Below are 27909 nucleotides of genomic sequence, written 5' to 3'. Positions count from 1 at the left end.
TACATCACCTCTCCTGATCCCCCTGATGTCTGGGTGTGCTCTGACTGCTATTGCCAGGGGCTCCATGGTGAGAACATAAATTAGAGGGGAGAGTGGGCATCCCTGCCTTGTTCCCCGTGAGAGGGGGAATGGGTCTGATAATCTGCCATTCACTTGAACCCTGGCCTTAGGGGCCCTGTACAGCGCAGCCACCCAATCCCTGATGTGTGTCCCAAAGCCCATCTTCTGGAGGGTGAGTTCCATGAATCTCCATTCAACCCTGTCGAACGCCTTTTCCGAGTCCAGGGATAGGACGCTCGCGTCTAGGTCCGACACCTGGGCATAGTGGAACAAATCTATGGTTTTACGAATGTTATCTGAGCCCTGTCTTCCCGTAATGAACCCCACCTGGTCTCCGTGGACCAGTTTCGGCAGGATCGCCTCCATCCGTCTCCCAATGATCTTGGCCAGGATCTTTACGTCGATATTCAACAAAGAGATTGGGCGATAGGAGGAGCACTCCGAGGGGTCCCTGCCGTCTTTGGGGAGCACCATGATGATTGCCTCCATCATGGAGTCCGGGAGAGACCCCCCTCCAGTACCGCGTTAAACACTCTCACCAGGTGGGGGGCACGGGCTGACCGGAACCTTGTGTAAAAATAGACTGAATAGCCATCCGCGCCCGGGGAGGTACCCACTTTCATACCACTGATCGCGTGTTCCACCTCTTCTTCAGTCACCGGACCCTCCAACCCCTCCGCCATCTCCCTGGTCAGGGCCGGGATCTGTATAGAATTCAGGAATCCCTCAATCTCCCGCCCCGCTGCATTCGGACGAATATAGTCTTTCATAGTATCGGCGGAAGGCCTCTCCAATGTGGGGAGTATCATACCCTACCTCCCCCCTCATTCTTCACTGCTTTCACCATTCTGCTTCTCTGTACCTCCCTCAGTTTCCAAGCTAGAATCCTATCCGCCCTGTCCCCTTTTTCGTAATACTTTTGTTTAACCAGGTGGAGACTTCTCTCTGTTTTATGGAGGAGGAGGTCTCTCAATTGGAGCCTATAGTCGTCCAGGGCGGCCACCCGGTCGCGGTCCAGGGGCTGCGTGGGGGGGCCTCCCGGTTGGAGTTGGGCAATTTTTCCCCTCAGATACCTTTCCTGGGCGTTCCTTTCTCTTTTCTTCTGGGATCCCATTTTAATCAGGGCTCCCCGTAGGGTGGCCTTGAAAGCGTCCCATAGGGTGTGTGAACCCACCTCACCGTTGTCATTAAGTTCAAAGAAGTCCGCAATGGCATCGAGTACCTCTTGGGCTAGAACCTCGTCCTTCAGTAGGGAATCGTTACACTTCCATCTCCCCCTGTGTTCGTCTAGCCCTCCCCTTGCTATAGTGACTCGGACCAGGTTGTGGTCAGACCAGGGGACGGGGTCCACCCTATGGCCAGTGATGAATGGGTGCAGGGTCTCGTCCACCAGGACGTAATCTATCCTGGAAAATGACGTGTGCATGGATGAGTAGTAAGTGAAGAAGGGGGTGTGCGTTCTAGGGGTCGGGATCGAGTCCACCAGGCCCAGTTCTGAATTGACCCTTTGGAAGTTACGGGCCATGGTCTCGTCTGCCGCCCTGGAGGGCTGAGGCCCAGCTCGTTCCTGTCCCGGACTGGGTCCAGGACCATGTTGAAGTCCCCCCCCCCACCACCATCGTCCCGTGGACAAAGTATTTGAGTTTGTCTCTCACCTCCTCCCAAAATTGAACTTGGCCTTCATTTGGGCCATAGATGACGGCTAGGGTGAGCGGGGCCCCCTGCAGGGATCCCCGCACCAGCAGGTAGCGGCCCTCTGGGTCTTTTAGCATGGCCTCTTTCTCGAAGCCCATGTTCCTCGCCACCAAGATGGCCACCCCTCTCTTTTTGCTCTTGTGGGATGCACTGAAGACCTCCCCAATCCCTCCTCCCCGCAATTTGGGCTCCTTCCCCCGTGGCCAGTGAGTTTCTTGCAAGAAGAGGTCGTCAAGGCTGGCCCTTCTAAACTCTCTCTTTGTGGGGGTGTTTAAGCCTCGTACATTGAGGGAGCCCACTCCCAAGGCAGGCAGACTCTCAGCCATAATCTCGGTCAACACCCACATGATTCTTTTCCTTGCATGCTCCCTTGGTTCTACTTCGTGCTCCCCTCTGCCCCCCTCCCCTCCCCCCGGGTGGGCTTAGAACAAAACCCCAACTGCCCCCGTTCCCCAACCATAACTGAACAACCCCAACTCCCGTAGACACCCCCGCCCCCCTCCCCGGCGTCCAGCCAATTAGTTCCGCCATCGCTGGCTTTTGGCCGAACCACGAGCCCGCCCACCTCGGCCAGGCAATTCACGTAAGAAGCTCTACACCTTGAGCCCCCAATGCCCCCTCCCCCCCCCCGGCTGCGTCCCATCTGTCTACCCCATATACTTGCTGTTCGTGGGGACGGTGATAGTGGTAAGATCTCTGAGTCTGCGCACATCTGTCCTGGACCTGGAGGGTCGCCTCCATACTCAGTCCTCGGAGTCGTTACGTTCTCCGTCCTTCGCTGGGGATGGAGTGCTCATTTTTCTAAATTTCCTTGCGCCGGTTCGCCGTCTCCTCTCTCCGGATGGGCCGGGGCCACCCGGTCTGAGGTTCTCCGGCCCCACCGGGCCCCTTCGGGGGTTCGAGTCCGCTGTGTACTCTTGAATAGCTCTTCGTATATCCTCTTCCGTGTTCAAGGTTAAGCGTTGGCCCATGTATTCAAAAGTCAAGGGGAAGGGGTAGCCCCATCTGTAGCGCACACCCTTCTCTTTGAGTATCTGCGTGAGGGGGCGGCACATTCTCCGCTTTGCCAGAGTGTAGGCGGAGAGATCCTGATAAATAGAGACCTGGGCATTATTGTAGGTGATTTCTCTGGTCTTTCTGGCCTCCTCCAGCCCCTTTGTCTTCTCCGAATAATAGTGGAACCGGACCAAAATTGACCGGGGGGCCCCCGCTCTGCCCCCCGCCCTGTGCACCCTGTCGAATGTGAGCTCAGTTGTCATCTCCTCTGCGAATAGGAGGGTGATGATGTCCCTCACCACTCGGGGGACATCCCTCTCCGTCTCCCCTTCCATTTCGGGCACCCCAAAGATTCTGAGGTTGTTCCTCCTCTCCCTGTTTTCGAAATCGTCTATCTGTTGGGCCCTTTCCTCGTCCCTCTTCTCCAGGGCGTCTAGCCTCATACATACTTGTATATCCTGGGTCGCCGTTGACGATTGGTAAGCTTCAACTTGTAGCAACCTGTCTTCAACCTTGTCCACCCTCTGGTCCATTTGCTCAAATTTCTGAGCAATGTCGGACTGCATGTCCCTGATTTCCTGCAAGATCGAAGCAAAGCCTCTTTCCATTGCCGCTGAGGAGGGAGCCGCGTCCTCAGGTTGGGTCATAGTTCTTTCGAGGCTCAGGCCCTTGTCACCTCTGGGAGTCTCCTGGAAGTGGTATCCCTGTACGGATTCCTGCCAGTTCATCTGTTGTTTCCCCGGGAGGGCGTGTGCTGGTGGGGAAGCCAAGCGAGGTTGCCCCTCTTGGGATGGGTAGTGGGGGCCTCACACCCCGATTGAGATCCGCCCGATGGTCAGGGACCTCTCCTGGCCCCCCTTAGAGGGAGATCATGTGTAGCGGGGCCCGTGAGGCCAGAGCAGGAGGGCCACTCTCGTTGGGCAGGGGGTGGAGGGCTCCGTGACCCCAGCGCCCCGCCTGTGGACTCTCGTGTTGCGGAGGGGGGCACACGCCCCACCAACAATATGTGGGGGCCTCACACCCGGGTGGCCCCGAATCCGGTGGTGATGATTTTTGTCCGGGGGGAGGGTGCCTGCTCACCCTCGCCCGCTCCCTGTGTCTCCGCCGCTCTCACCCCTCCTCTCCGGGACCTCCGGGGGCCGCGGCAACCTGCCTCGGGGACTCCCGATTGGGGGGGGGGCCTCCACTCGCAGGCTCGCTCCGCTCGAGCGGTTCCACCCAGAGACGGTGCAGGGAGCATTGATTCGTTGACTCTCTGGTTCGGGCAGTGGGGAGAAAGGCCAAGGGAGCCTGTCTCCCGAACCGCTGCTGGGTCCTCCGTGCCACCGGGTCCCGGGCCGCGGTCAATCCGCTCCCCCAGGCCGGAGAGCGGGGTAGTCGCGGGGGGGAGGGTGTCCGATTGGGCAGAGTGCCCGTGTGGGCACGGGAAGGCCTCGTCTCTCCTTTGGCGCTGGGGCTGCCCAGGCAGCACCTCTCTTCCCGCCCGAGAGTCGCTAGTCCCGAACTCGGGGACCCTGGGCTCGCCGGACTCCGCTCTTTCGCGAGGAGGGTGCCCGAGGTGGTCACCCGTCCAATTCACCACGTTGGGCCGCCGGGGGGGTCTCGGGAGGGCTCAATCCCTTCTCGACGCCGGGCTTCAGTGAGAGCGGTACGTTCAGGCAGCCATTGCCTGCGCGCCCCCTGGTGGCCTCCCATCTTTATGCAATGTTGCCGCTTGGAACCTTGGTTCAAAACACAAGCTGGTTTGGTATCAGTCTTTCCTACTCACCGCTTTGTTGCAGGAGCCAAGGACAGTACCAGAGCCGCAATCGCCCATCCCCGACTTGGTTATCGATGTGGGAGAGCCCCGGGTACCTCCGACAAACTGTGCAGGTTTGATCAGCCTTCGTTCCAGGTCTTGGGTTTCTTACTTTCCAAGGCTCTTGAAAGTAACAGTCTTTATAGGTCAAGGGTACTTCCCTTCTTGCAAGCCTCTCCGGTCTCGCCGTCTTTCTCCTTCTATTAAACTGCCATCTTGGAACTGCTGTTTCCTCGTGTGTGTTGCCTCGATCAGAGTGTGCTTTCGTACTCTGCCTTTTATACGTGTGGGGAGGTGTGATGGTCTCGGGAGGGTAGCTCAGGCAAATGTGCTCGCTTTTGAAGCAAGACGACATGGAGCAACACAGGTTCGATCCCCAGGTCCGCGCGTTGAAACCTCTGGGTATTAAGCGCGTTATAAATAACCAATCGTATCATATCAAGTCAGGTGTGTGTAATGATCCGTAATTGCCTGACCGTGGTGTTGGGACATCTCAGGTATACGGTTCGGGTGTTAGTCCGTTGCCGCTCATGGTGAAGTGTCCATGAGAAAGGGTTTGTGGTGGGAAAGGGCAGGTGGGGGGTTGAGTTTCTAGGTATCTACCTGTTAGGATGGAGAAAAAGGTGTTACATCATTAATGATGAATGCGATTATGTGCGATTGCGAGGCACTGTGGGACCCAAGGGGCAGATGCTTGTCAGCAGCTGGGGTCCCAGGGTACAGTCATGGCATTTTTTTATATTGGATTGGGCATAGATGCCAAGGAAAAACAGCCATGCCAGCCCCCTGAGTCCCGAGCGCCTCACAGGCACACATTAATTGTGTGCATTTGAGGTGCTGTGGGGGGCACAGTCATGGTATTTTTTACTGGGCATCTATCAGATTCCCATTAATAAATGGCATTCCTTCCCTCATTGCCCTCCAGTGCCTCATAGGCACAGATAATAAATTGTGTGTACATGCAAGGCTGTGGGAAGCTTAGGGGTCAGGCTTGACATTGCATGTGAGGCGCTAGAAATCCCAGTGAACTGGGCTGGCATTCTTTGCTGGGCATACCCTGTAAAAAATGGCATGTCTGCCTGCCTCTGAGCCCCAGTGCCTCACATGCACACAATGAATGTGATTGTGTGAATGCGAGGCGCTGGGGGGCACTGGGGTAAGGCATTTTTTTTAATGGACATCTATCATAGATGCCCTGTAAAAACAAAAAAAAAGAAATGACACGCCTGTCCCCTGGGTCCCAAGCTCCTCACACACGCACACAATCCATGTGGTTATGTGTGTATGCCAGGCACTGGGGGATCAGGGGGTGGGGATGGTATTTTTTTTACAGGACATCTATTATATATGTCCAGTAAAAAAAATACCATGCCTGTCCCCTGGGCCCCACAGCACCTCAGACGGACAGCTGATTTTGGCCGGGGGGTAAGGGGGTTTTGCAACAAACCTCATACCCCCACTCGCCAAAATCATCTCGGCCTAGCACAAAGAACAAGCACGATCGAATCCTAAAAATAGCCATTGAAATATTGGTAACTTAATATTTTAGAGCACTGATGAACAAGTCCTAACAACTCTGTGTTTTCAACAAGTTTGTGTTTTAATAATTTTATGTTTTTTTAACATTTTGTAACAACTGTGTACTCAACAAGTCAGTGGTTTAACATTTTATAAAATGATTGTAACATTTTCTAGTAATTAAGTTAATTAGGTACTTCATATAGGTACTGTTTTATATATTGATGTATGTATACTAGATATTTTTACAATGTTATTTATTTAATAAATGTGTATAAGATTTATATTAACCATTTTTACACAATAAAAAAAAGAATAGAAAAAACTAAAGAAAGATGACCTTGTGTCCAAATGTATCTGACCATCGCACTACCATATATAACCACAGTGCAAATGTTATCAGAGTTCAGTTCAACAAAATAGTTCAAACTTATAATATTCACAAAGTACTCCTGACCAGGGTTCAACTCCCTTCCATTGGGTAAATTCAGGAAGACTTTTGATAAAGTTCTGATTCAGCAAAGTTCCATTCAGTTCAATGCAAAATGTCTTTTCCATCCAATACGTCTTTCAATTTAGCAAAGTAAATGTCTCTCACATCATACTTGCTCAAAATCCAGAGTAACTGTTTCCTCCACAAAGTATCCTTCCCAGGATGTAAAGCAGTTAGAAGAATATCGCAATTATTATCTCTGTGGAATACCTTTGTCAGTAGAGCACATCAAATGTCTTTTGTGATAGAACAGTTTGTCAGGATGATCAAGTTAATAGTTTCTTTCCACAACACTTTTTTACCACAACCCCATTTCTTCAAAGCAACTGTTTCTTTCCTGGTTTACTCGCCTTCCAGGATTATATTGGATTGGGCATAGATGCCAAGGAAAAACAGCCATGCCAGTCCCCTGAGTCCCGAGCGCCTCACAGGCACACATTAATTGTGTGCATGCGAGGTGCTGGGGGGCACAGTCATGGTATTTTTTTACTGGACATCTATCAGATTCCCATAAATAAATGGCATTCCTTCCCTCATTGCCCTCCAGTGCTTCATATGCACAGATAATAAATTCTGGTTCACTCGCCTGCCAGGACTAATTACAACTGGTCCCTTTCCTGGTTTACTCGCCTGCCAGGAAGAAAAACTTCCTCAACTACAAATGGTTTCTTCTCCTAGTGGCAATATTTGGTCCAAGATTCTCCATGCCAATATCCCATGTGAGGAGCGTTGTACAATGTTTTCCTTTTTTTATAGTCTCAACTGTTGGAAATGTGGGTTGCAGGTTTCCCCCAATCTGATGTCTCATGAGGGGTGACTTGCGCCTTTTGTTGCCCTTTTATTGCTTCTTTACAGTTTCTTGACTACTGGCGATGTCGGTTACAGGTTTCCCCAATCAGTCCCGTGAAAAGAGAATTGTGCTTGTGTTGCCCTTTTCTACTTGTTAGGTATTCAAAACAGTCTTTCAGTGTATAATGCTCTGCTCGGAGCACCCCAAGGTTACCTTTCTCTCAGGCCAACTCACTAGTTTTTGTTGGCATCTTCCCGTCGCTCTTTGAGACTGCATTGTAGTACGGTGAACTGTCAGACCTTCCGTGATCCGTCAGTACCGTTGATGGCTCTGCAGGGACTGCCATTGCCTGCACGGCCCTTTGCTGGAGCTCCACAGGCTCCATCGGGTCTCCGCGTCCTCTTGCACCTCTGAGAAATTCACATCGGGTTGGGAGCATGTCTCCCACGTGGCTGGGCTGCTTTCCTCGCTGCCGCCTTCCATGATGTTGCTTCCTGCTGCACGTATTCTGCAAAACCGCATGCCTTTTCTTTTTGCATGTGCTTCTGCTGGCCTTTTCACTCCTGCTTCAACGATGACTGCTTTCCCGCCTCTGCAGATTGCTTCTGCCTCTGCTACTCCTTTCCACACCTACGGATCATTCCTCGATTTAAATGTCCCGCTTAGGTGGTTGGACTTAAAACAACTAAACCGCATGGTCTTTTTAGTAGCACCATTGATCATCATTGACTCTTCTGGGCTCATTACGAGTCTGCCAGTAACCCGCCTATACTACTGGCCGGTTACTGGCAGACTCACCTTAACTTTACGACCGCCCGATATCCTGGTGTTCCCGTGATATTACGGGTGCCGGCAACGGCGGTAAATTCCCATCCCATGGAGTCCAATTGGACTCCATGGGATGGGAACTACTGAATCACCGGCACCGTTTAAAACCGTGCCTTTTGATTCAGTCATTTCTCTGACGGTACAGGCTTGAACTCCCGGCAGGTCAGTCCTGCTGGTTGTTCCCTGCTCCTACCGGCATACTCGGAGTGAGCCGGTCCAGTAAAAATGACACAGCCGGTAGTGCCGACATTCTTTCTGGCATTTGTACCAGACCCGCTCACCTGTAATGTGGCCCTTTTTCCCTCTTTCTCGTCTCAGTACCACATGCATTATGGGTCATGCATTCTATAGTGGTTTTAAGTCTTTCATATCTATTTAGTTTTGAGTGATTGTTGAACTGCAATCTGTAATCAGAGTTAGGAGATGCTGTGTATGATTGTCACATTTGATTCTTGAATCCCCCAGGTGCAAAACTATTTAGATGGCTTTTCACAGAATGTTCTTTGGGTTTTCTCATGGAAGTGACTTGTGCATTGACAACACGCCATTAAATAATTGGGAATTATAGGATCTTCATCCCCATAAGAATAATACTGCGTCCCTCCTAAGGGAGTCACCACTTCCCCCCTGTCAGCCACCCCCCCCATGTGATCCTCCCTCATGATGCCACCCCCAGGGTTGGGATCAGGTAGCGGCTTCCTTCCTTCTGGCCACATGGGAGGAGACTTTAGGCTTGGGATCAGTGATGAGACTGCAGGATTCATCACATACCTCTTGGTTGCGCAGGCCTGCTGGATCAAGCAATGTCTGGACCCGAATGAGATGGCCAGCTGACAATACTACAACCCTTCACACCGCAAGAAGGTGGTGGCTCTACCGTGGTCCCACATCCCGCGCCACATTACCCTGCACCCCATTGTGGGCTCCTCGCTGAGGTATTGGTCTCAGCTACTGAGGAAAACTGGGGTGGACACAAAACCAAGGGCTCGGCCTTGGAGTGTTACTTTTAATTTGTTTGAAAGGGAGGAAGAGATGGGCCAGGTGTGAAACCTGGGGACAGATTCATATGATGGATCTGCTCGAAGGCACGGCCCCACTACCATTCACTGATGCCAGAGGAGTGCTGGGACTGGAGCGAACAACTTGACTGGAGCACAGGGCAGTGATCTCAGTGAACTGAGCCCAGACAACTGAGACTACATTTGCTTATAGCCCCTCGAACTGCAAACTAGAATTGGAGACGCAGAAGCTAGAGTTCCCTAAATTGAAAGCCTTCCATCTGCTTAACATCCTGAATAACGTGGGGAGGAATGTGATACTGGACGAACAATGGGCAGCAGAATTGGACATGCAGCTGGACTGTGGGGATATATACACCTTTTTCTCACTGATTAATGAGGTATGTTATAAAATGGGAAATAAAGAAATTCAGTATAAAATCATCCAAAGATGTTATTACACATTAGTCAAGATGGCTGCAATCAAATTGATGACGTCCATTGATTGTTGGAGGGGGTGTGGGTGGCAAAGAACCCTGGGGCATATGTTCTGGTCCTATCTGATTGCACAGAGATTTTGGGGCATAGTGCAGTGGAAGCTGGGTAAAATCCTGGGTGTGACATTACAGTTGGAGCCTAGGTCTATGCTTTTGGGGTAGGGGTGGATTGGCATGATGATAGGAATGTTGTTAGGCAGATGCATACAATGCTGTTAGTGGGCAGAAAAACATTCTTATCAAATGGAAATCTCAGGACGGCCCACTTGTGAGGGTATGGTAAGGCCTGGTCTTGAGCTTGTGGACATGAGAGGCAAGCCTATGTGAACTGGCGAGGTATGGATAGAGCGTGGCAGCTTCGGGAGCTGTATGAACAATATGTTTTAAAATGTGTCTGGGCCAGTGGATCCGACCCTCGATGGGGATCTAGCCGGGGTGGATTAGGGTAACGTTGGCAAAGGGTGGGATAGGGATATGGGGGTACTAGAAATCGTAATTCAGCTTGAAAGTAGTAGGCTGTTATTTTGGTGCCCACCAGACTGTTTATTTGTAGTTGACACCCCTTATGTGCTGCATATCATCCACATATACATTGGTTATTCTTCTTACCTTTAAATGACATGTGCCCATGGGAAGGTGGGTGGACGGATCTTGCAGTTGTGAAACTCTTGGATATGATGGGTGGACTATGGCGATTGTGACGTCAGTTTACTGTTTTTTTATGCTCCGTGTTATTTGCAGCAATTCAGTGGCTCTGGAGGGAAATCTCTCATTTTGCTCAGGACCTTTCTGTTGAAAAACAGTAGTATTTAAGTCTGAATCGATGAAGGCGAAGCTGGTTGCCCATGTTCGAGGTATCCTTGGGGCATATAGACACAGCCAACAGAGGCCCGTGAAAAGGACTGGACATGGGAAGGGCAGCATGGATTGCATGCTACTAAATTTACTAATGATGCGCAGGACAGAAATTTGGACCTGCCATTTGAAGGTTTGGATCTGTTTCATTAATCTATTAATGATGAGTTGTTAAAAAAGAAGACACACTCTCAAACTGCAAAATCGTTGTCGATACTAATGAAACCAACCATAAAATCTTGTTCACAGGGCAGAGCAAGGTCAGAGACCAGAGCAAAATCTTTCACAGACTTTAGACGGTTCCAAGAGAGGAGAGCGTGACAGCCAGGTAGATCGCCAAGTAGTAACAGGCGAAAAAGTAAAAGAACTACCCCTAAAGGGTTTTACATGCCCCCCTCTCCTCTGTAGCAGCCTCAGAAAATAAGAAAACCAACGAGATTACCGCCCAGGCCCACGAGTCTTCAGTAAGGGGCAGATTGACTTTGTTCAAGGTGTACTTGTGTTATCATTTGAGGATCCTTGATTGCTTTAGGTGGTTTCCAGCGGTTTTGATTACCTGTCCCGTTTCCCCCTCCATCTTGTAAGGAACTCATGGTTGAAACAGTAAAGATAGACACAAGTGATCACAGTTCAAGGGTGTTTATTAAACTGTATAGGAAGGTTAGAAAAACACCTAATCCTAACCTTAATCTAAGATGGGAGCAAGGTACGACCATCAAATAATAAGACAGTCCAGTGGTGTCTTGTCAAATTAAAGGGCCTATGCAAAGAAAAACCTATTGCCAATCCTTACAACTAATACCAAAAAGAGTGAGGGATAATGTTCACAAGAAAGAAAGAAGTGTTCACAAATGATAAGTCAGGATGTGGTAGCCGGGGGTCTCCCTTGCCCACGTTTTGAGCCCGGAACAAGGCGGGACTCCAGAGCACAGCAAACGCTCGAGCTTCCCCAGCATGAGACAACAGTTCAGCTCTCCGCTATCGGGATCTTCGGTGGTTAAGTCTCTTTTCTACAAAAAGTGTCTTGCCTCTGAGGACCTGATCTGTGTAAAATAACAAACAAAAAAGTTCCCTTCCGAAGGTACATTGTCTGAGGACTTTTCACCCCTGCATCCCCCTCTTCCGGGCTCCGATCCACAAAGAAATTCCTAGCGCTAGCAGGACCTTCGGTAGTTAAGTTTCTTGCTTCTGAGTGTCTGATAGGTTCAAAATTATAAACAAAAGTTCCTTTCTGATTTCACTTGGGTGATGATTCTTCACCCCGGGTCCCTCTCTTCCGGACTCAGACCCCTCTCGAATATCAGCCTTCTTCCGTCGGGTTCACTCTGACTTGTATTCAAAAGATTCCCGTCGCATTCACATGTCGCTGGGGTGATGGTTCTCCACCCCTGGATCCCCCTCTTCCTGGCTCAGACCCTTCTCGAATGTTTGCCTCCATCTGTCCGGTTCACTACGGCCTTCTGTGGCTGTTGGCTTTTCACCCCTGGATCCCTCTCTTCCGGGATTAGACCCTTCTTGAATTTTTGCCTCCCTCCGTCGTGTTCACTATGACTTTTGTCAAATCCCTTTCACCTGCGGCATTTGCAAATCTTAATGACTTTTTAAACAGTTCACAGTGGACATCCCTCTGTCGGGATCACTATTGTCAACACACTGTTCTTTGGGGCTTCAGACTTTGCCCCGTTCCATCAGCATCCCTCTGTCAGGTTCACTTTTGCCAACTTTACATTTCCTCCTACTGTCTTATGATGCAGGATTCACTCCCCTTGGGTTTTCACTGGTTTGTCGGTCAAAGACTTTCGACTGTACATGGGGATTTTGCTAGACCCTTGTATGTCTACTCCGACCGTTTCCTCGCAGCTCTCCTAGGACCTTCTGGTGTTGGTAGTTTTAACAAAACATGGGATCAACCAGAGTCTCTTGAATGAGCGCCCACGTGGTGCCGGACCCCTATGCAGCTGGTTTTCCCTTAACGTTAACAGTTCTTTGAACTTCACTTTTCTGTCATTTTGTACCTTTCATACATCACAGTTCGGTTTCTTATCGGTTCTCCCCTCGACTCACCGGCTGTTATGAACCGCTTGGCTTTTCTTGTCTTAGGAGTCGAGGACGGTACTACGGTAGCAATCGTCTCTCCCTGGCTTGGTTATCAACGAAGCAGGGCTCTGTGTACCGCTTGCATCTGCTGCAACACACATCAGCTATTGTTTGTGGTCTTAAGATTCCTTCCAGAGAGCTTTTGCGGGCCTTGGTTGGAAAGGGCAACGTCGCTTCTCTCCTTGTCGCCCCTTCGGTCCTCTCCGCCTTTCTCCTCCTCTTGAACTGCTGGACTCAGATAGCTCTCTCGTCGTGCAGTCTGCATTGCTTGTAGTGTGCTCTCGTGCTCCACCTTTTATCCCTGTGGGTAAGGTAAAGGGCCATCGGGTGTGTGTGATTCTGATTAATTGTCTGACTTTGCCTGACCCCCTTGTGTTGGGACTTGTCAGGTAAACGGCACTAGTGTTCGTCCGTTGTCTTTCGTGGTGTGCAAAAGTGTTTGTGTCGGAAAGGGGGAGGGTGGTGGTAGAGGGGCTAAGTATCCTATGTTGTAGGTTGGGGAAAAGATGTTCTAATAAGGGGGATACTGTGTCTCACCCGTCAGTGTCCTGCTTCCACTCCTCCAGGACCCCCATCCAGGTGATCCTACTGCACTTGTCCACCCCCCGGAACTAGATCCAATAGCGATGGCCGTATCCTGGCCACCTGGATGATAGATCCCCGGGGACTAGTAAGTGACACATTCTGGTTTCTCACAGTCTTCACCCCTAATTCAGGTAGGGGTCACAGACACTGCTCAGAGAGGTAGCGGTTTTGATGGAAACCAAAGCTGTGGAGATAGGGAGACCAGAGTACAAAGCCAAAGGTTTTTATTCAAGGATTTTCGCAATTCCCAAGAAGAACTAGGCTGGCCTGAGAGAGAGTGCTGCTGGACCTATCATAACTCAACCTTTCTTTACCTCTAGAAAGATTTAAAATGGGGACACCTGCCCAGATTGCAGCGTCTCTCTGTGCAGGGTTTTAGCTTTATGCATTGGACCTCAAGGACGCTTAACTGCATGTGCCAATATGGCATCCCTACAGACAATTCCTCAGGTTTATTTGTGGTGGGAAAATACTTTAAATGCAAAGTCCACCCATCCAGGCTCAATTCAGCACCCAAGAGTGACTGTAAAGATTATGAATGCGGTTGCCAGCATATTAAGAAGCAGAGGTCAGCATGTTTGCCCTTATTTAGATGACTGTCTCATTAGAGCAGAGTCTCCCATAGAGGCGACTCAGATTCACCAGTCTCTGATGGACAGTCTTTTCAAATTGGGGTTTGCAGTCAACACAAAGAAATCTGAAATGGTTCCAACCCAGTATCTCATATTCATAGGATTTCATTAGGACATAATTCAGGCCAGAGTATTTCCAACACCAAACAGGCAGAGGGATATTCTAGGATCAATGGCTAACTTTTCAACCAGAACTGTGACGTCCATGTGGTATCAACACCTTCTGGGCCCATTGGCTCAATGCATACTCGCAGGCTCGAGGTTCAAAATGAGAAGGCCGCAGATCCATATTGCAGCTTCTTGGGATCAGGGGACTGGATCGCAATCAGACAGGATAACGATCCCAATGTCACTGAAAAGATGATCTTCTTTGGTGGTGTTTGGACTTCAGTCTAATGAGCAGAGCTCCTCTAAATCCAAGCCTGCACTCCATAGTAGTGACTACAGATTCCTCACTGGAGGGCTGGGGGACCACAGTAGGGGGGTCATTCGAGCCATTCTGATGTGATTGCAAGGCAGGAAGAATCACATAAAGTACCTCAAACTGAAGGGCCATACTACTAGCACTGAAGCAATTCCTCCCCCTATGTCAGATTTCTGTGGTACTGGTTCGCAGGTTATGTTTTACCCCAACAAGCAGAGGGGCACCAGTGTAATGTGTAGGAAAGAAAGGACGTCTCCTCCAAGGAAACTTTGACAGATCCTTTAATGTCCCTGGTCTGCACGCCTTCAGGGGAAACAAAACACACGGGATTGTGGGGACACAAAGACACAACATCAGATGAGGAACACTTGGCTTCCCCACACCCATCAACAGCCACTCACTCTACCCCAACGGTCACTGTCAGAACCCCAGGGCACCACACTCCACCTAAGCTACATTACAGCATGTTTCCCTCCCTTGGGAAAACACTGCAACAACAACAGAATGGAGAAAGTGGCCAGCACCGTTGACACTCCGTCCCACACGCAGACACGCACCAGACCTACTGTGCAAAGCGGACAACAATGCACAAAGAACCTGGCACAGAAAAAGAAAAACACTAAAAAGTAAGTCCTTTGTCAGACCAACTGGACCAACAAATGCCAGGAACCCTCACACTCATTCACACACTACACCAACCGCACAACACACTCGCCACAGAGGCAACCCACTGACGTGGAAAAAGGGCATCCCCTCCAATGAACTAAACCTTCGACAGGAAACCACGGAGAACTCAAAACAAAATAGACGCACCTCTGCATGTCCAGACCTGCCCCTCAGGAACTCAGTCCTGGCACGCCCAAGTGTACCAGAGTTCAGAGAACACCACCACCTAACCAACCAAACAAACAATGCCCCAAACTCCTTCCACCATGGGCTGCCCCCCAGAGCCTCAGACCTGCCACGTCCAAGCACAAACCAGCTCAACTGTGAGCAACTGCACAGCACAACCCACACTGTTGAAGGATCAACACAATGATCTACCAAATCCTGACAACACCACATCATCCAAACACCAGAACACCAAACTGCGTCCACAGGCATCTCGCACCACAGATAATACAACATTCCCAACCAACATCATCCACCTTACGTTCCTTTGAAGATAGGCAACGGGAAAACCAATAAAGAAGGCACAAACCCCAAATAACGCGAGGACAAAACCTAGCCAGAGCACACCACTCTATTGTCCTAACACAACCAGGGCCCATACGCAATATAACATAGGTAACATACCTCCCAAACACCTCAAAACGCCTACCCCTCCATCCACGGGGTACAACTCTCCTAACAATGGAAAAGGTAATACACCACACCCCTTCACCGACGGGGCACAATTCCCTCAACCAGGAACAAACATAAACGCTAAATTCCCTCACCCGGGAACTAACATAAACACTATTCCGGGGTATCACTCCCACAACCATTAGGACCCTCCTGCACTCAACCACAGAACACCCAACCACGTAACGGTACTCTGCGAAATGTTGTGCCAAAACGCATCCAACAACACCACACACCCTGTACTCCGAACACGCATCCAAACCGCAACCAGCGGCACACCCTGTACTCACAACACGCATCCAACACTGCAACCAAAATGAAGCGTCCCAACCGGAAGCACCACACAAATGTATCCACAGAACTCTTGAACCCCATACCCGAAATGTATAGCTATTCCAACATAGACAAAAATCCCTATAAAGGCCCTCGACCCACATGTCCAAAATAGATGAGCCCAACGTAGCTTAGGACCCAGAACCGGCCCTTCCACCCTCATGTCCAACAGGGATCTTAGGTCCCATTACCGTCTCTTTCACCCTCATGTCCACAGGGAGGAAGATAATAAATCTCATACAAAGTACATAGGAAGTAACCCTTGATGGGCAGTCCAAACCTCCACCCACAAGTCCAGAATGCAATGAAAGACAAAATCACGATTACCATTCATAACACCACCCCAGGACCCTTGTTGTGCCAGTGGGCGATCGTGTTCGGGTGAGAAATCCCTGGTTTGTGCCGAAGGGGGCCAGTGTATACATGGAGCCCCGTATTATGGTCAAAGTTGGTACAGGGTATGTGGTACTAGATAATGGTTCCAGGTGGAGTAAAAGTAGGATTGTGGTACTCGACCCGGGGGCTGAGTCCACCCCAGTAGTTCCTGATGACGCGTGTGATGTTCCCTTTGGTGTCTCGTGCGCGGAGGAGGAAAGGAGAGGAGGAGGGGGGCCTGAGAGATGGTCCCGGAGGCTAGTTCTATATATATAGAGAGAGACAAAGCTAAAGTGTAGATGCCAGAGTTACAGAAAAACAATTCATCACATCGGGGACCAATCACAATTAAAATCAAATTTTAATAATAAGTCATAGAAGTAAAACAACCAATTCAATGAAGTGGTCCAAAGTGCAAAACATACAATATTCTATATCAGAAAACAAACTAAAACAGAAGTTACGTGACAAGCTAGTTCGGCTAATTACAAAACCAGTGTGTTGAAAGAGCACAAGGGGGTACCTATCAAACAGATTGTATAGTACCCTACTTCCATTGGAATCAATGTGTCATAAATTTAGATCACTGGTTACAATACAGAGAGGTATCTCGACATGTTTCAGTTCCTAAAACAAGTATGGAACATTCATCAGGAGGAAAATATTAACGTAACCCAGTTACAGTTGAAATATAGCACATAACAGTGAACACTCTAAAGCATCTGTGAGGATAAAACAGAAAAACAAATAGTCAGCTCGTGAGTAGCAAGATACTATAAAAAGTTCAAAATCTATGAACAGTGGCATACAAAAAGAGGAAACAAATACCTCAAATGACGCCTGTGGGTGCTTGCTACTCAGAATAGTAGGAGGTAGAAGACCATATGGTCAATCTTACAGGAGATAAAAAATACCTTATGAGCGTAATGAGTCGCTCACAGAAAAGCAGAAATTGTATTACACACACAACAGAATGGGAGACCAAAAATGCAGTTGTAAAGTACTGTGTGGCGGACGTCACAAGGATACATCAGAAATACGAAGATACGTGAGGGGGTAGCCGAGCAAAATGATAGAATCATTTCATAACCGGTAAAGTAATATAAGTCAGAGAAACGCTATGCTTAAAGTGCAAATGCTTAAAGTGCAAATACAGACGCACAACAGTGCTCAAAAATACTGAGAGGGCCATGCATCGCTCCGAAAAGTGAAGAGGAATATGAAGGTCAAATATGTCCCAAACCCGAAAATGACACCCAGGGATGTGCTACTGTGAGGTAAAAAGCAACACTGGTATACCTTAGGAGTGCCCATAAAGGCAACAGTTCAGCGAGAATCCTTCGTTAGACACTAAAAGAAAATAGAAACATACGAGCGGAGCTAGCATAAATATACGCTCGTAACCCATCTCATTTAACCTTATTCATGAGCGCTTAGGAAATAAAAAATTAATAACGCTTACCCTGAACATAATAACCGCCAGAGGATAAGTGCTCTGTACTCAGCGGGAACAGCCCCCCGAGTGGCTCAGGAGGCTCGCCACCGTCGATGCTAGCAGGTAGTCATAGTTACCTGGTAGTCCTACCTCTATGTTTAGTGGAAATGAGGCCAGAGCCTGGAAAGACAAGGGACACGACGGCGGCCATCTTGAAAAGAAGAGTAAGTGCCTGCAAGTCAGTGGCCCAAGCGTGAACAGAGGTGGAGGGGAGTGACAGAAAATCTACACAGAGGTGTACTCGACATATATAAGTATAGATGGAAAATGTGCAAACGTCACTGTGATAGAATAAGGCCAAAGCATAGAAATGGCTAAATATTCTGCCAATCAATAGATTCATTGAGACCAATCACATCACTGTGCAGCGTATATATCATTTTTTGCTCCATCCTCAACAGTTTATTTTCACAAGCTGAAAAGTTAGTACCTTTAAGGGCTATTAATACAGTCCATTTAAAGTCCTCATGATTGTGCTTTAGCAAGTTGAAGTGTTTCACCATGGGAGCATTTTCAGTTCTATTCTTCAGACAGCTTCGATGTTCCATGATTCTGGTCTTTACTTTACGAGTGGTCTTGCCCACATAGTGTAGTCCACATGTACAAGTGATCATATACACCACAAACTCAGTGTTACAATTTGTCAAGTTCTTTTGGGTCCAGAGCCTTGAAAGGCCAACATCAATCATTTTCGTTTTGGAAGTCAATTTGCAGACACCGCATGAGCCGCAGGGGTAATGCCCGATGGCATCAGGAAAACCCCATAAAGTGGTAAGTCTAGGTTCAGGGATGTTAAGACCTTTAAGTTTACTGTTGCTAACTCTGTTGCCGATAGTGGTGCTTCTTTTATACGCAAAGATAGGCAATGGCATAGTTAGAGGAGTGGTTTCAAAGATTTTCCAATTTTTCTTGATGTTGTTGGTGATTTCAAAACTCTGATCTGTAAAAGTATTGACACAGACAATACGATCATCTTTGGGTTTAGCAGGTTTTGGTTCAAGTAATGCTTCACGATGGCTAGTTCACCTGATCAAGGAAGAGTGCAGTCCAGTGGGAGCGTCATTCGAGGTCAAGATGGGGCGCAGAGGGCATGGTTTTGGGTCGCCCCACAAGATTGAGACTTGCACCCATCATGTTCTAGGACTATGTATGGAGACGGGTCTAGGAGTGGGACTGGGTCTACGAATGGTTGTGTTGGTGTTTGATGCAAATTGCCTTTTTGTGTGATTGGGTGTGGAGTGATTACTGTTGGGTTGTGTACGGATTTTAGTGTAGTAAGTTTACTTTATGGCTCTTGCAAACCCTTACAAGAGCATTGGGACAGTCCTACATTATCCTTTTCTTTGTTCTCTTTTATTGTTTTCTTCCTTGCTGTTTTCTTCTTTTCCTCTTTCCATTAGCTGTCTGTTGTTCCAAGGGGGGAAGAAGTGTTGTAATGGAACCTTGGACTGTTTACCTATGTCCAAGGTTCCATGTTCTGTGTCAGTTGTTGCTGGGGATGTGAGCTGCAAGACGCTGGGGTTTCGTCTGTAATAAACAGTTATAACTCCCCCCTGTGCCTACTATGAATCATTTCACTGGCGACGAGGGTCCAGACGTCGACGGACCCCAAATGGATGAAGAATCACGTGTACAGCAGCTGGATTCCAATCTAATCTACGGCATGAGCCTGCAGCCATCCAATTCCCCAGCAGTGTGCCCTCCAGAGTGAGAGAGCGCCAGAGGGCCGGCGTCCTGCTGTGGACTGAAGAGGAGAAGGAAGGGGGAGGGGAGGCTACGCTTTGCCTCACGAGCACAAGTGGAGTGCTGCGACCGCCCCCCCCCCCCCCCCCCCCGCTCCGAGTGCCGCAAGCAAGGGTGCAGTGGAGAATGAGCATAGTACGGGCACATTTGTGGAGAACCCCCTACGGGTGTCCAGTCAAAGTATCAAATGACTTTTTTTTTCGAATCCAAAAGGATCGAGAAAAAAAAAGGGTTGAATCTTTTTTATTTATTTATTTATATTTTTTTAAGTTTTGCTTGTATAAAAAAATGTTCAAAGAGAAAACAGGGGATTGAGGGGAACCCCCCCATAAAAAAATCAAAAAATAAATCGACCCTTTTTTTTAATCCTTTTGGCGTCGCAAAAAAAGGCATTCGATCCTTTTGTTTTCGAATATTTGACCTAGAACCCCCCCCCCTGCGCACAGCATAAGGGAGCCATCATTGAAAGGAACAAGAGGACAGGAAAATTAATCCCTCTGTAGGCACCTTTGTTCTCTGGCCCAGCACAGAGATGCTGCTGGAACAGCTAGAGGAAAGGCCCTACGTGCACAAGTTCACCCATCGTCAAGGATACAGTAACTGATGCCTGTATCTGCTACGCTGGGACCAGCCCTTGCAGGAGTAACAGGTGCCAGTCCTTGCACCAGCCAATCTCGCCAGGACCAGTCTTTGGGAATTGGTGGAGCGCAGTGCAGTAGCAGCAATACCCAATGGCAGCAGTACTCAACCAATAGGGTTGCATCGCTCCAACAGGGACTGGCAGAACTAGCCAAGTGTAATAAGAGTGCAAGGACGTCTCGGAACCAGTCCCTGCAGCCGCAGTGCATAAAAGCAAAGCCCATCCCCCACCTTTGTTTTTGCCCAGCCGGGTGAACCCCCCCCAATAGCATGGGACCTCTGGATAGACACCTTCAAGGTATAGCTGAGCGCCGCGGGGGGTGCCAAATACACCGATGATGAAAGGGAAGCAGCGCTGTTGAATTGCTTGGGGTCCGAAGGTCTGCATGTATTCAGATACCTACCAGGAGAGGACTTACTTGTTACTGGTGCCAGCGACGGAGAAAGGGTGGTGAGCGTTTACGAATCAGCGCTCAGTAAGCTTGTAGGGCGTTTTGGTAAGAGGTCAAATGTGGTGTTGGAAAAGTACCATTTCGTTTCGAGGGCTCACCGCCTTACGTACACTCAACTCCACCTGCAAGTTTATGGGTGTTTTGGAAGAATACATAAGGGATCAAGTGATGATGAGGACAAGTAACACTAAAGTGAGGGAGAGACTATGGATTGAGAAGGATCTTCCACTGGAAAAAGTGATCGAGATCGCGAGGGCATTTGAGGAGTCACGAGTGAGCGTGCAGTAAGTGACGGAAAGGAGTGAAATGCAGGGACAAGCTACTGGAGTGCACACCGTGATGTCCAAGAAGGGTGTTGGAGAAGGGAAAGGAAGATTTGTCAGAGGAGAGAAAGTGCCCAGTAGAGACAACAAGGGGACGTTTCACGACGAGAGAAGTGTGCAGGAGATGTGCTTGGAGGAGACACGCCACAGGAACTACGGAATGTCCAATGGGGAATGTAGGAGGTGCAAGAAAAGGGGGCACTTTGCACGTATGTGCCGAACACTCGCTGAAAATAGACAGACTGTGAGGATGCTGGATTGCGAAGGAGGCTCAGATGGTGTGGTTGGCTATGTCAGCAATGGAGTGCGTGAAGGAGGGTTGTGTGAGGGTTTGCGTGAAGGAGTGTTGGTGAGTGTGTGGAGTGCGCAGAAGAAAGGGCTGTGGGCCACCCTGACAGTAAATGGCATCCAACTGCAAATGCTTGTAGACTCAGGGTTGCCATACACCATGATGTCTCCAGAGCTATATGTCAAAAGCTACAGTAGGGAAGTGTCCTCCTTAATCCCTTCTGACATATGTCCGTACGCTTATAGTCACGTACCCATAAAAGTGCTGGGGTACGAGTGGGCCAAGGTTGAGTTCAGGGGGCACACAGTGGAGGTGAAACTTTGTTATGTTGCGCACAAGGGAGAGACAGTCCTGGGTTGGGACGAGCAAGCTGCTTTAGAAATAGAAATACATCCTGGGAAACCCATTCCTGTGTAGAGGCCAGTGAAGGAGCACTCACCAAGGGGATCATAACCGCTGAGTATCTGAAGGAGGCTTTCCCCACTGTATTATCAGAGAGGTTGGGAAGGCTTATGGGCTTCTCACACAAAATTGTGCTAAAAATGGGTGCCGTGCCCAAGGCTCACAGAGTAAGGAAGGTGCCTGTAATGGCCAGGGATGGATTGAGACGTGAACTCACAAAACTTAAGGAGGAAGGCATAATAGAAGAGATTGAATGCTCCGAATGGTTTTCACCAATGGTATTGGCGCAGAAGGCGGATGGAAGTCTAAGAATGTGTGTGGACCTAAGAGAGATCAGCGCAAACATATGGGTCGACTGGCATCCCCTGCCCAACATTATCTAACTCCTGGCTTCCGTAGGGAGTGCTACATGTTTCTCCACATTTGATCTATCTTCTGCTTACCACCAGATTGATCTGCATGAAGAGTCACGTGCCCTGACATCTTTCGTCATGCCTTTTGGAGCGTATCGCTTCTGTCACATGCCCTTTAGGTTGGCATCGGCATCCGCCGTTTTCCAGAGGCCAATGCAGAAGTTGTTTGAAGGTGTGCATGGTGTTGAGTACTTCCAGAATGGCATATTGGTGTTGGGGAAGGATCGCAAGGAACATGATGACAGAGTGATTGAGGTGATGTGGGTTTTGAAGAAGAGTGGGTTGACCCTGAAGTGGTCAAAGTGCCCTGTGGGCGTACCAAGTATGACGCACGTGGGTCACACCCTGGATGAGAAGAGAATAAGCCCCAAGGAGGAGCTAGTAAGGGTGATGAGAGGGGCTCCTGTGAACAAGGAGCAGCTTAGATCATTTCTGGGGATGACTGAGTTTTACGTTCGGTTCATTCCCTTGTACACAGAGAAAACAGTGAACACGCGGGCACTGTTTAAAAAAAATAAAAAGTGTCCGATTTGAGTGGTCGGGGGTTGCCAAAAAGAGTTTGAGGAATTAAAGAGAGATGTGGCTAATGCCCCATCCCTGGGTTCATTTAATCCCTGCAATAGGACCGTGCTGACTGTGGATGCCAGCGATGTGGGTTTTGGGGCAGTGCTGGAACAATGGGAGAACGGGGTAGGACGCCTCATAGCGTTTGCCTCTAGGGTGCTAAGGGATGCGGAAAGGTGTTATGCCGTCATAGTGAGGGAAACTTTGGGTGAAGTTTGGGCGTCAAAGCATTTCAGAACGTTCCTCTGGGGCATCCCTTATGTGATCCGGTCGGACCACAAACCTCTCATATTTGTGTTGACAACGAAGGGGATGTTGTCAGTTTCTCCTAGGATTGCTAGATGGCTTGCGTACTTGCAGGAATTCAACTTCAGGATTGAATATATTCAGGGAGCTAAAAATGCTGTAGCAGATAGTTTGTCGCGGTTGCATTGTTTGGTTGGCAAGGGTGAAGAGCTGCAGGAGGATTTTGAGGGGAGTACACAGGTGGCCGGTATGTTTACTGCTGTAGACAAAAGTGAGTGGGACAAGGAGTGTTGGGACAAGGCCGTTGATCCTGAGTTGAAGAAGATTAGAGGAGGCCTGAGGGGCGGACTATCTGAATTTAATTGCATGGTTATAGGAAAGAGCTACAAGCATGTGTGACGCGAGTTGTCGGAAGGGCCTTGGGGCTTTGCCAGGGGAGAGAGATTGGTTCCCCTATCCAGTTGAGAACCAATTTGGTCAATTTGGCACATTAAAGGACATTTGGGAATGTCATTGATGAAGAGAAGGCTGAGGGATTCGTACTGGTGGCCGGGGATGGGTGAGGAAGTCGAATTGGTTGTGAAAGATGGGCAACGTGTGCTGTGAGCGAAAAGGGTTAAGGTACTGAGAGCACAGCCCATGTACCCTGTAGAGATTCCTGAGGATGTGTGGTCAAAGTTGGCGATTGATATTGTGGGCCCCATGGATGTGTTGGTCGTAGTGTTATTTATGTTGTTTTTTTAACTTTGTTTTTATTAGCATTTTATCACCTAAAACATATTCAAAACATAACAAACTGCAAGCAAGATCATCATTGCAAGGCCCTCGAACCCAGCATAACTTCTGCCTAAACGCTTTTTCATCAAAGAGTATCCCTTAACCATGGGAGAGATCTTGACTGACAAAGCTCAAACCATACTCCTCACTTCCCTTTGTCACATTACACAAAGCTTGAAACAGTAAACCTCACTTTTCCCCTCCCCTCCCCTCCCCCGTCCCCCGCTTAAACTCTGTTCCAATGTTTCACAGAAAAAACATAAAATTCTAGGTCAATTCGGGCAGCAGTTTCAAATGGAACATGCCTACACAAGAGCACGCACCAGAGCCGTCCCTCCCCCAATCGTCTTCTCCCACCTCACCCGTCCCGACTATCCTCCTCCAATCTAGACAGTAGGGGGCCCCAATCCAGTGCGAAGGTTTAGAGGGAATCCTGTATCACAGCCGTTATCTCTCCATCACCATCATAACCTGTACTTTCTGTTCCCACTCCTGTCTAGAAGACAGCCTCTCGTCTTTCCATATCTGGGCTACCGCCACTCTCCCTGCCCTTGACATCACTGCAATCAACCTTGGGAGCCTGTGCTCTCCCATCTCCTCCACTGGTATTCCCAGTAGTGTCTGGAGCCAGTCCGATAATAATTGGGCTCTCGTTATGTCTTTAATTCAGCTGAGGATCTCTCCCCAATATAGGCTCACTTTTGGACAATGTCACCACATATGTGAGAGGGACCCCCCCCCCCCCCCCCCCCAACCCCTGACCACACCTCTGTGGACAGCTCAGGGAAACTCCTTTGAACATTTGTTACAGCCTAAAATATATATATTTTTTTTAAATTAAATTTGTTTATTCCATTTTACATTATAACAATAAAACAATAACAAAACCATACAATAACAGGGGGGGTCTGGGAATCTCTCTACCAGCACGAACACAGCCCAATGAACTGTTCTTGGGTGAATAACCCCTGGGAGAGACTCTACCAAGTCTTTAGCTCACTGTCCTTTTCACAGAGAAGAAATTTCCCCACATATCAGCCTTTGTCCTGTCCAGGGGCAGTCCAGCGCCGAAATGCTAGGCAATTCTCCTCTGAACAAGAGTACCATCAGTAACCCCACACACGTGTTTCAGCCTTGTTGGGCATCATCAGTGAGGTGAAACTGTTGCCTCTCTAAGAACAGTGAGCAAGGAGTCCACGTCTGGATTGCCCTGTTAGCTTAGGGTGAAACCCAAAGTTAATGTATGCAAACAAAAGGGGGGGTCTAGGAATCTCTCTACCAGCACGAACACAGCCCAATGACCTGTTCTTGGGTGAATAACCCTGGGAGAGACTCTACCAAGTCTTTAGCTCACTGGAAACCTACACAGGGGAACGAAGGCCACAACACAATCACACCACAGGATACAAACGACAGCCTCAGCACAATATCCCTCTCGACCACCCTGGGAAAGGCAACCTACTCCCCCAAATGTGGGCCACAACATAAACACAATAATAAATATGAAACCGGCCCAGACACACCTACCGCAAACGCGACCCTAACCAGGATCGCGTTCCACTGGATCCTGTAGTTTCTCAGCACATCGTCCAAGAATACAAAAATATTTGCAGCGCCTTGCCCCTCAAAGGGCTGCCCCTCGCTTTCAGGGCACTCAACGCCGTCACCACGGCACACCCTTCCCATAGCCAGGGTTTCCGGACAGCTCTCTCCTTCACCTGCAAAGCTGATATTGCATACTCCTACGTTGCACTTCCCCAAGTCACTCCTCATGCAAGAAACTCCCAGAAGAATTGTCTTGTGTATCAGTGCTTGCAAAGAGTTGTCAAACAATGGGATTCTTGAAATCATTAGGACCCATTTGACCAGGGGCCATCCAACTGCTACCAAATGATTTTCCTTTGCTTGGATAGCCTGGATTCTTTGGCAGGGGTGGATATCTGTTTTGGACAGCCGATACTGAAGCAGTTCCTGTTTTATGGTATCCTGCTTTGGGAATCAAAAGGCAAGGAATCCGTGGGAGGAAGGAATCATTAGAAGAACAACTCTTACGTTGGTTAGTATTCTCTTGGAGGAAGATTATATGCAATCACCCTTTCCCGGCCACGAAACTAATTCTAGAACTGCCATTGCTTCTAGGTTTTTATTTTACCCTTCCTATTTCATACTGTTAATTGCAGTCTCTGTAGAGCATTGGAAATTGCGTAGAACCGAGGCATGTAGGCATATGTGGTTTCATACATATATATATATATACCAACTATCTAATAACCCGCCACCATCCATGCCCATGACCCACTAACAGAGCTGCACATTAAGCAAGCCTTAATACCCTATTTACCGTTTATGGACTTCCTAACCCATTCAGTACTTGGAGCTCTTCAAAAGATGAGTTGTCTATGGAGAGATATTTTATGCATCAGAACAAATACAATAGAAGGCAAATAATGTGTTTATGCATCTTCTGTCTTGTCCACACAACCTTAGCCAGTCCTTGTTTCAGCTCATTTTTGGTTTTCTATGATATTTTATCTAATGGTGCTAGCTATGAAGGAATCCTACAATAACCATTTTAGGTAGGAGTGCTAAAGTTGTTCTCAACACACTCCTCTAGTCTGGTGATCTCATTTATTTTTACTGAATGTTTTATTGAATGCTTTCTTGATTTCCATTCTTTCTCATTAATAGTGAGCTATGATGTGACTTCCGCAAGAGATATGTTACTATTGGCATGCTCTCAGGATGAACAAAAGAAGTGGGTAACTCATTTAGTAAAGAAGATTCCCAAGGCGCCACCAGCAAGTTTTGTTCGGGCATCTCCTAGAACAGTTTCTACAAGATCTACTGCAAACCAGTCATTCCGAAAAACTGCAAAAAATACATCCGGTAAAGCCAGGTAAGTCAATTATTGAAACCTCTCACCTCTGAAGGATGATAAAAGCATTGTATACTTTTCAACCATTTAGTATATTGTATAATTGTAAGAGGTTATTCCCGGGTCCTTAAGTTAAGTACACTGAGTAGGCCCCTGAAATGGAGAAGTTAATATCACTAGGCTTCCCTTGGCTCACCTGTTGGTAGTAGCCATTGAGCAATCAAGGCCAACCTCTCGGGAGAGGGGGGGCATGAATAATGGAATGCCCCAAAAAAGTATATTTCACATGCTTTTTCGCTGTTAAAGGTAAGTAACATCTTCATGTGCAATAAAGGGCATGGTGGAAGGTAGTAAGTCCCAAGTCCTTTGTTGGGAAGTATGCCTTAGTTCTAATCCGCTAGCGCCAACCGCTTGTCTGTAAATGTCTCTTTAGTGCTCTGTAAAGTAAGTGTTTCTTGATGGGGTGACCCGAAAATCTGTTGGACCGCTCTCTGCACATTTGCAGCACTAGTTTCTTATAGGAAACTATGGAGGCACAGACTGATTTGTTTCTGGTGTAGGAGGAGATGGTCCTGATGATCAATTTTTAGTGAGGGGGAAAGGATTTGTGTTTGGAGACTACTAGCAAGTCTGGCACCTCCTGACAAACTGTCAATAATTTGGGTAATGAAATTAAATGAAATGATATTTTATTTATATCACACTCGCACACAAGTGTTTCAGAGCGCGACCAGGCAAAAAGGGTGGGGAACAAGGGAGAGAAAAAAAACAGAAAAAACAGCGATCTTACTAGGCCCAGTGACATTTAAGAAGGCACAAGTGCATGGGGAAGGAAAGTGGGGGAAAAGTGCAAGGAAGGGGGGGAGTGGGAAGTGCGAAGCAGAGGAGAGAAAACATAAATAAATATTAAAGAGAATAAATAATAAATAAACTCTTTAAACCATGGTAGTGCAGCCAGCAAGTGGCAGGTGAAAGTTAGTCAGAAAGGTATATCTGATAAGTGCAGAAGAAACGTGGGAGGTGGACTGTATGGGTACAGACACAGAACCCTAGTGCAGATGGTGGCCTGGAGGCAGTGCAGGAGGGTGGCCGGGTGAGCAGGTACCTGGGCCCGAAAGAACAGAGGGTGGCCAGGTGCACAATGCCATGAGAAGAAACAGATCAACAGGGGAGAAGGGGGGGCAAGGCAGAGGCAAAGAGGAAGGTCTTGAGAAGTTTCCGTAACCAAAGATGTTTTTCCTCAAGTTTCAACGTGGCCGGGAGGGATCTACCCCCAGCTCGTTTTTTTGTAAAACGACTAACCCTGAGGGAGTTAGAAGTAGAGGAGCGAAGGGCTCGAGAGGGGAGGTATTTACCGAAAGATAGTTGAAGGT

General features: G+C 48.5%; 1 protein-coding gene across 1 annotated transcript in view; it reads left to right on the top strand.

The window, feature by feature from the left end:
- The window catches only part of ROCK1 (Rho associated coiled-coil containing protein kinase 1), a 3300884-nt gene that overhangs the window by 3260748 nt on the left and 12227 nt on the right, over positions 1-27909 (top strand). Inside the window, exon 32 of the mRNA XM_069620881.1 lies at positions 26350-26557. Within this exon, the coding sequence (XP_069476982.1) occupies positions 26350-26557 (208 nt within the window). The remainder of the gene's footprint in view (positions 1-26349; positions 26558-27909) is intronic.

Source organism: Ambystoma mexicanum, chromosome 5q, assembly GCF_040938575.1.
Source record: "Ambystoma mexicanum isolate Mex_15411 chromosome 5q, UKY_AmexF1_1, whole genome shotgun sequence".
Classification (NCBI taxonomy): domain Eukaryota; kingdom Metazoa; phylum Chordata; class Amphibia; order Caudata; family Ambystomatidae; genus Ambystoma; species Ambystoma mexicanum.
The sequence above is the reverse complement of the archived record's forward strand: the minus strand, read 5'-3'. Positions and strand labels throughout refer to the sequence as shown.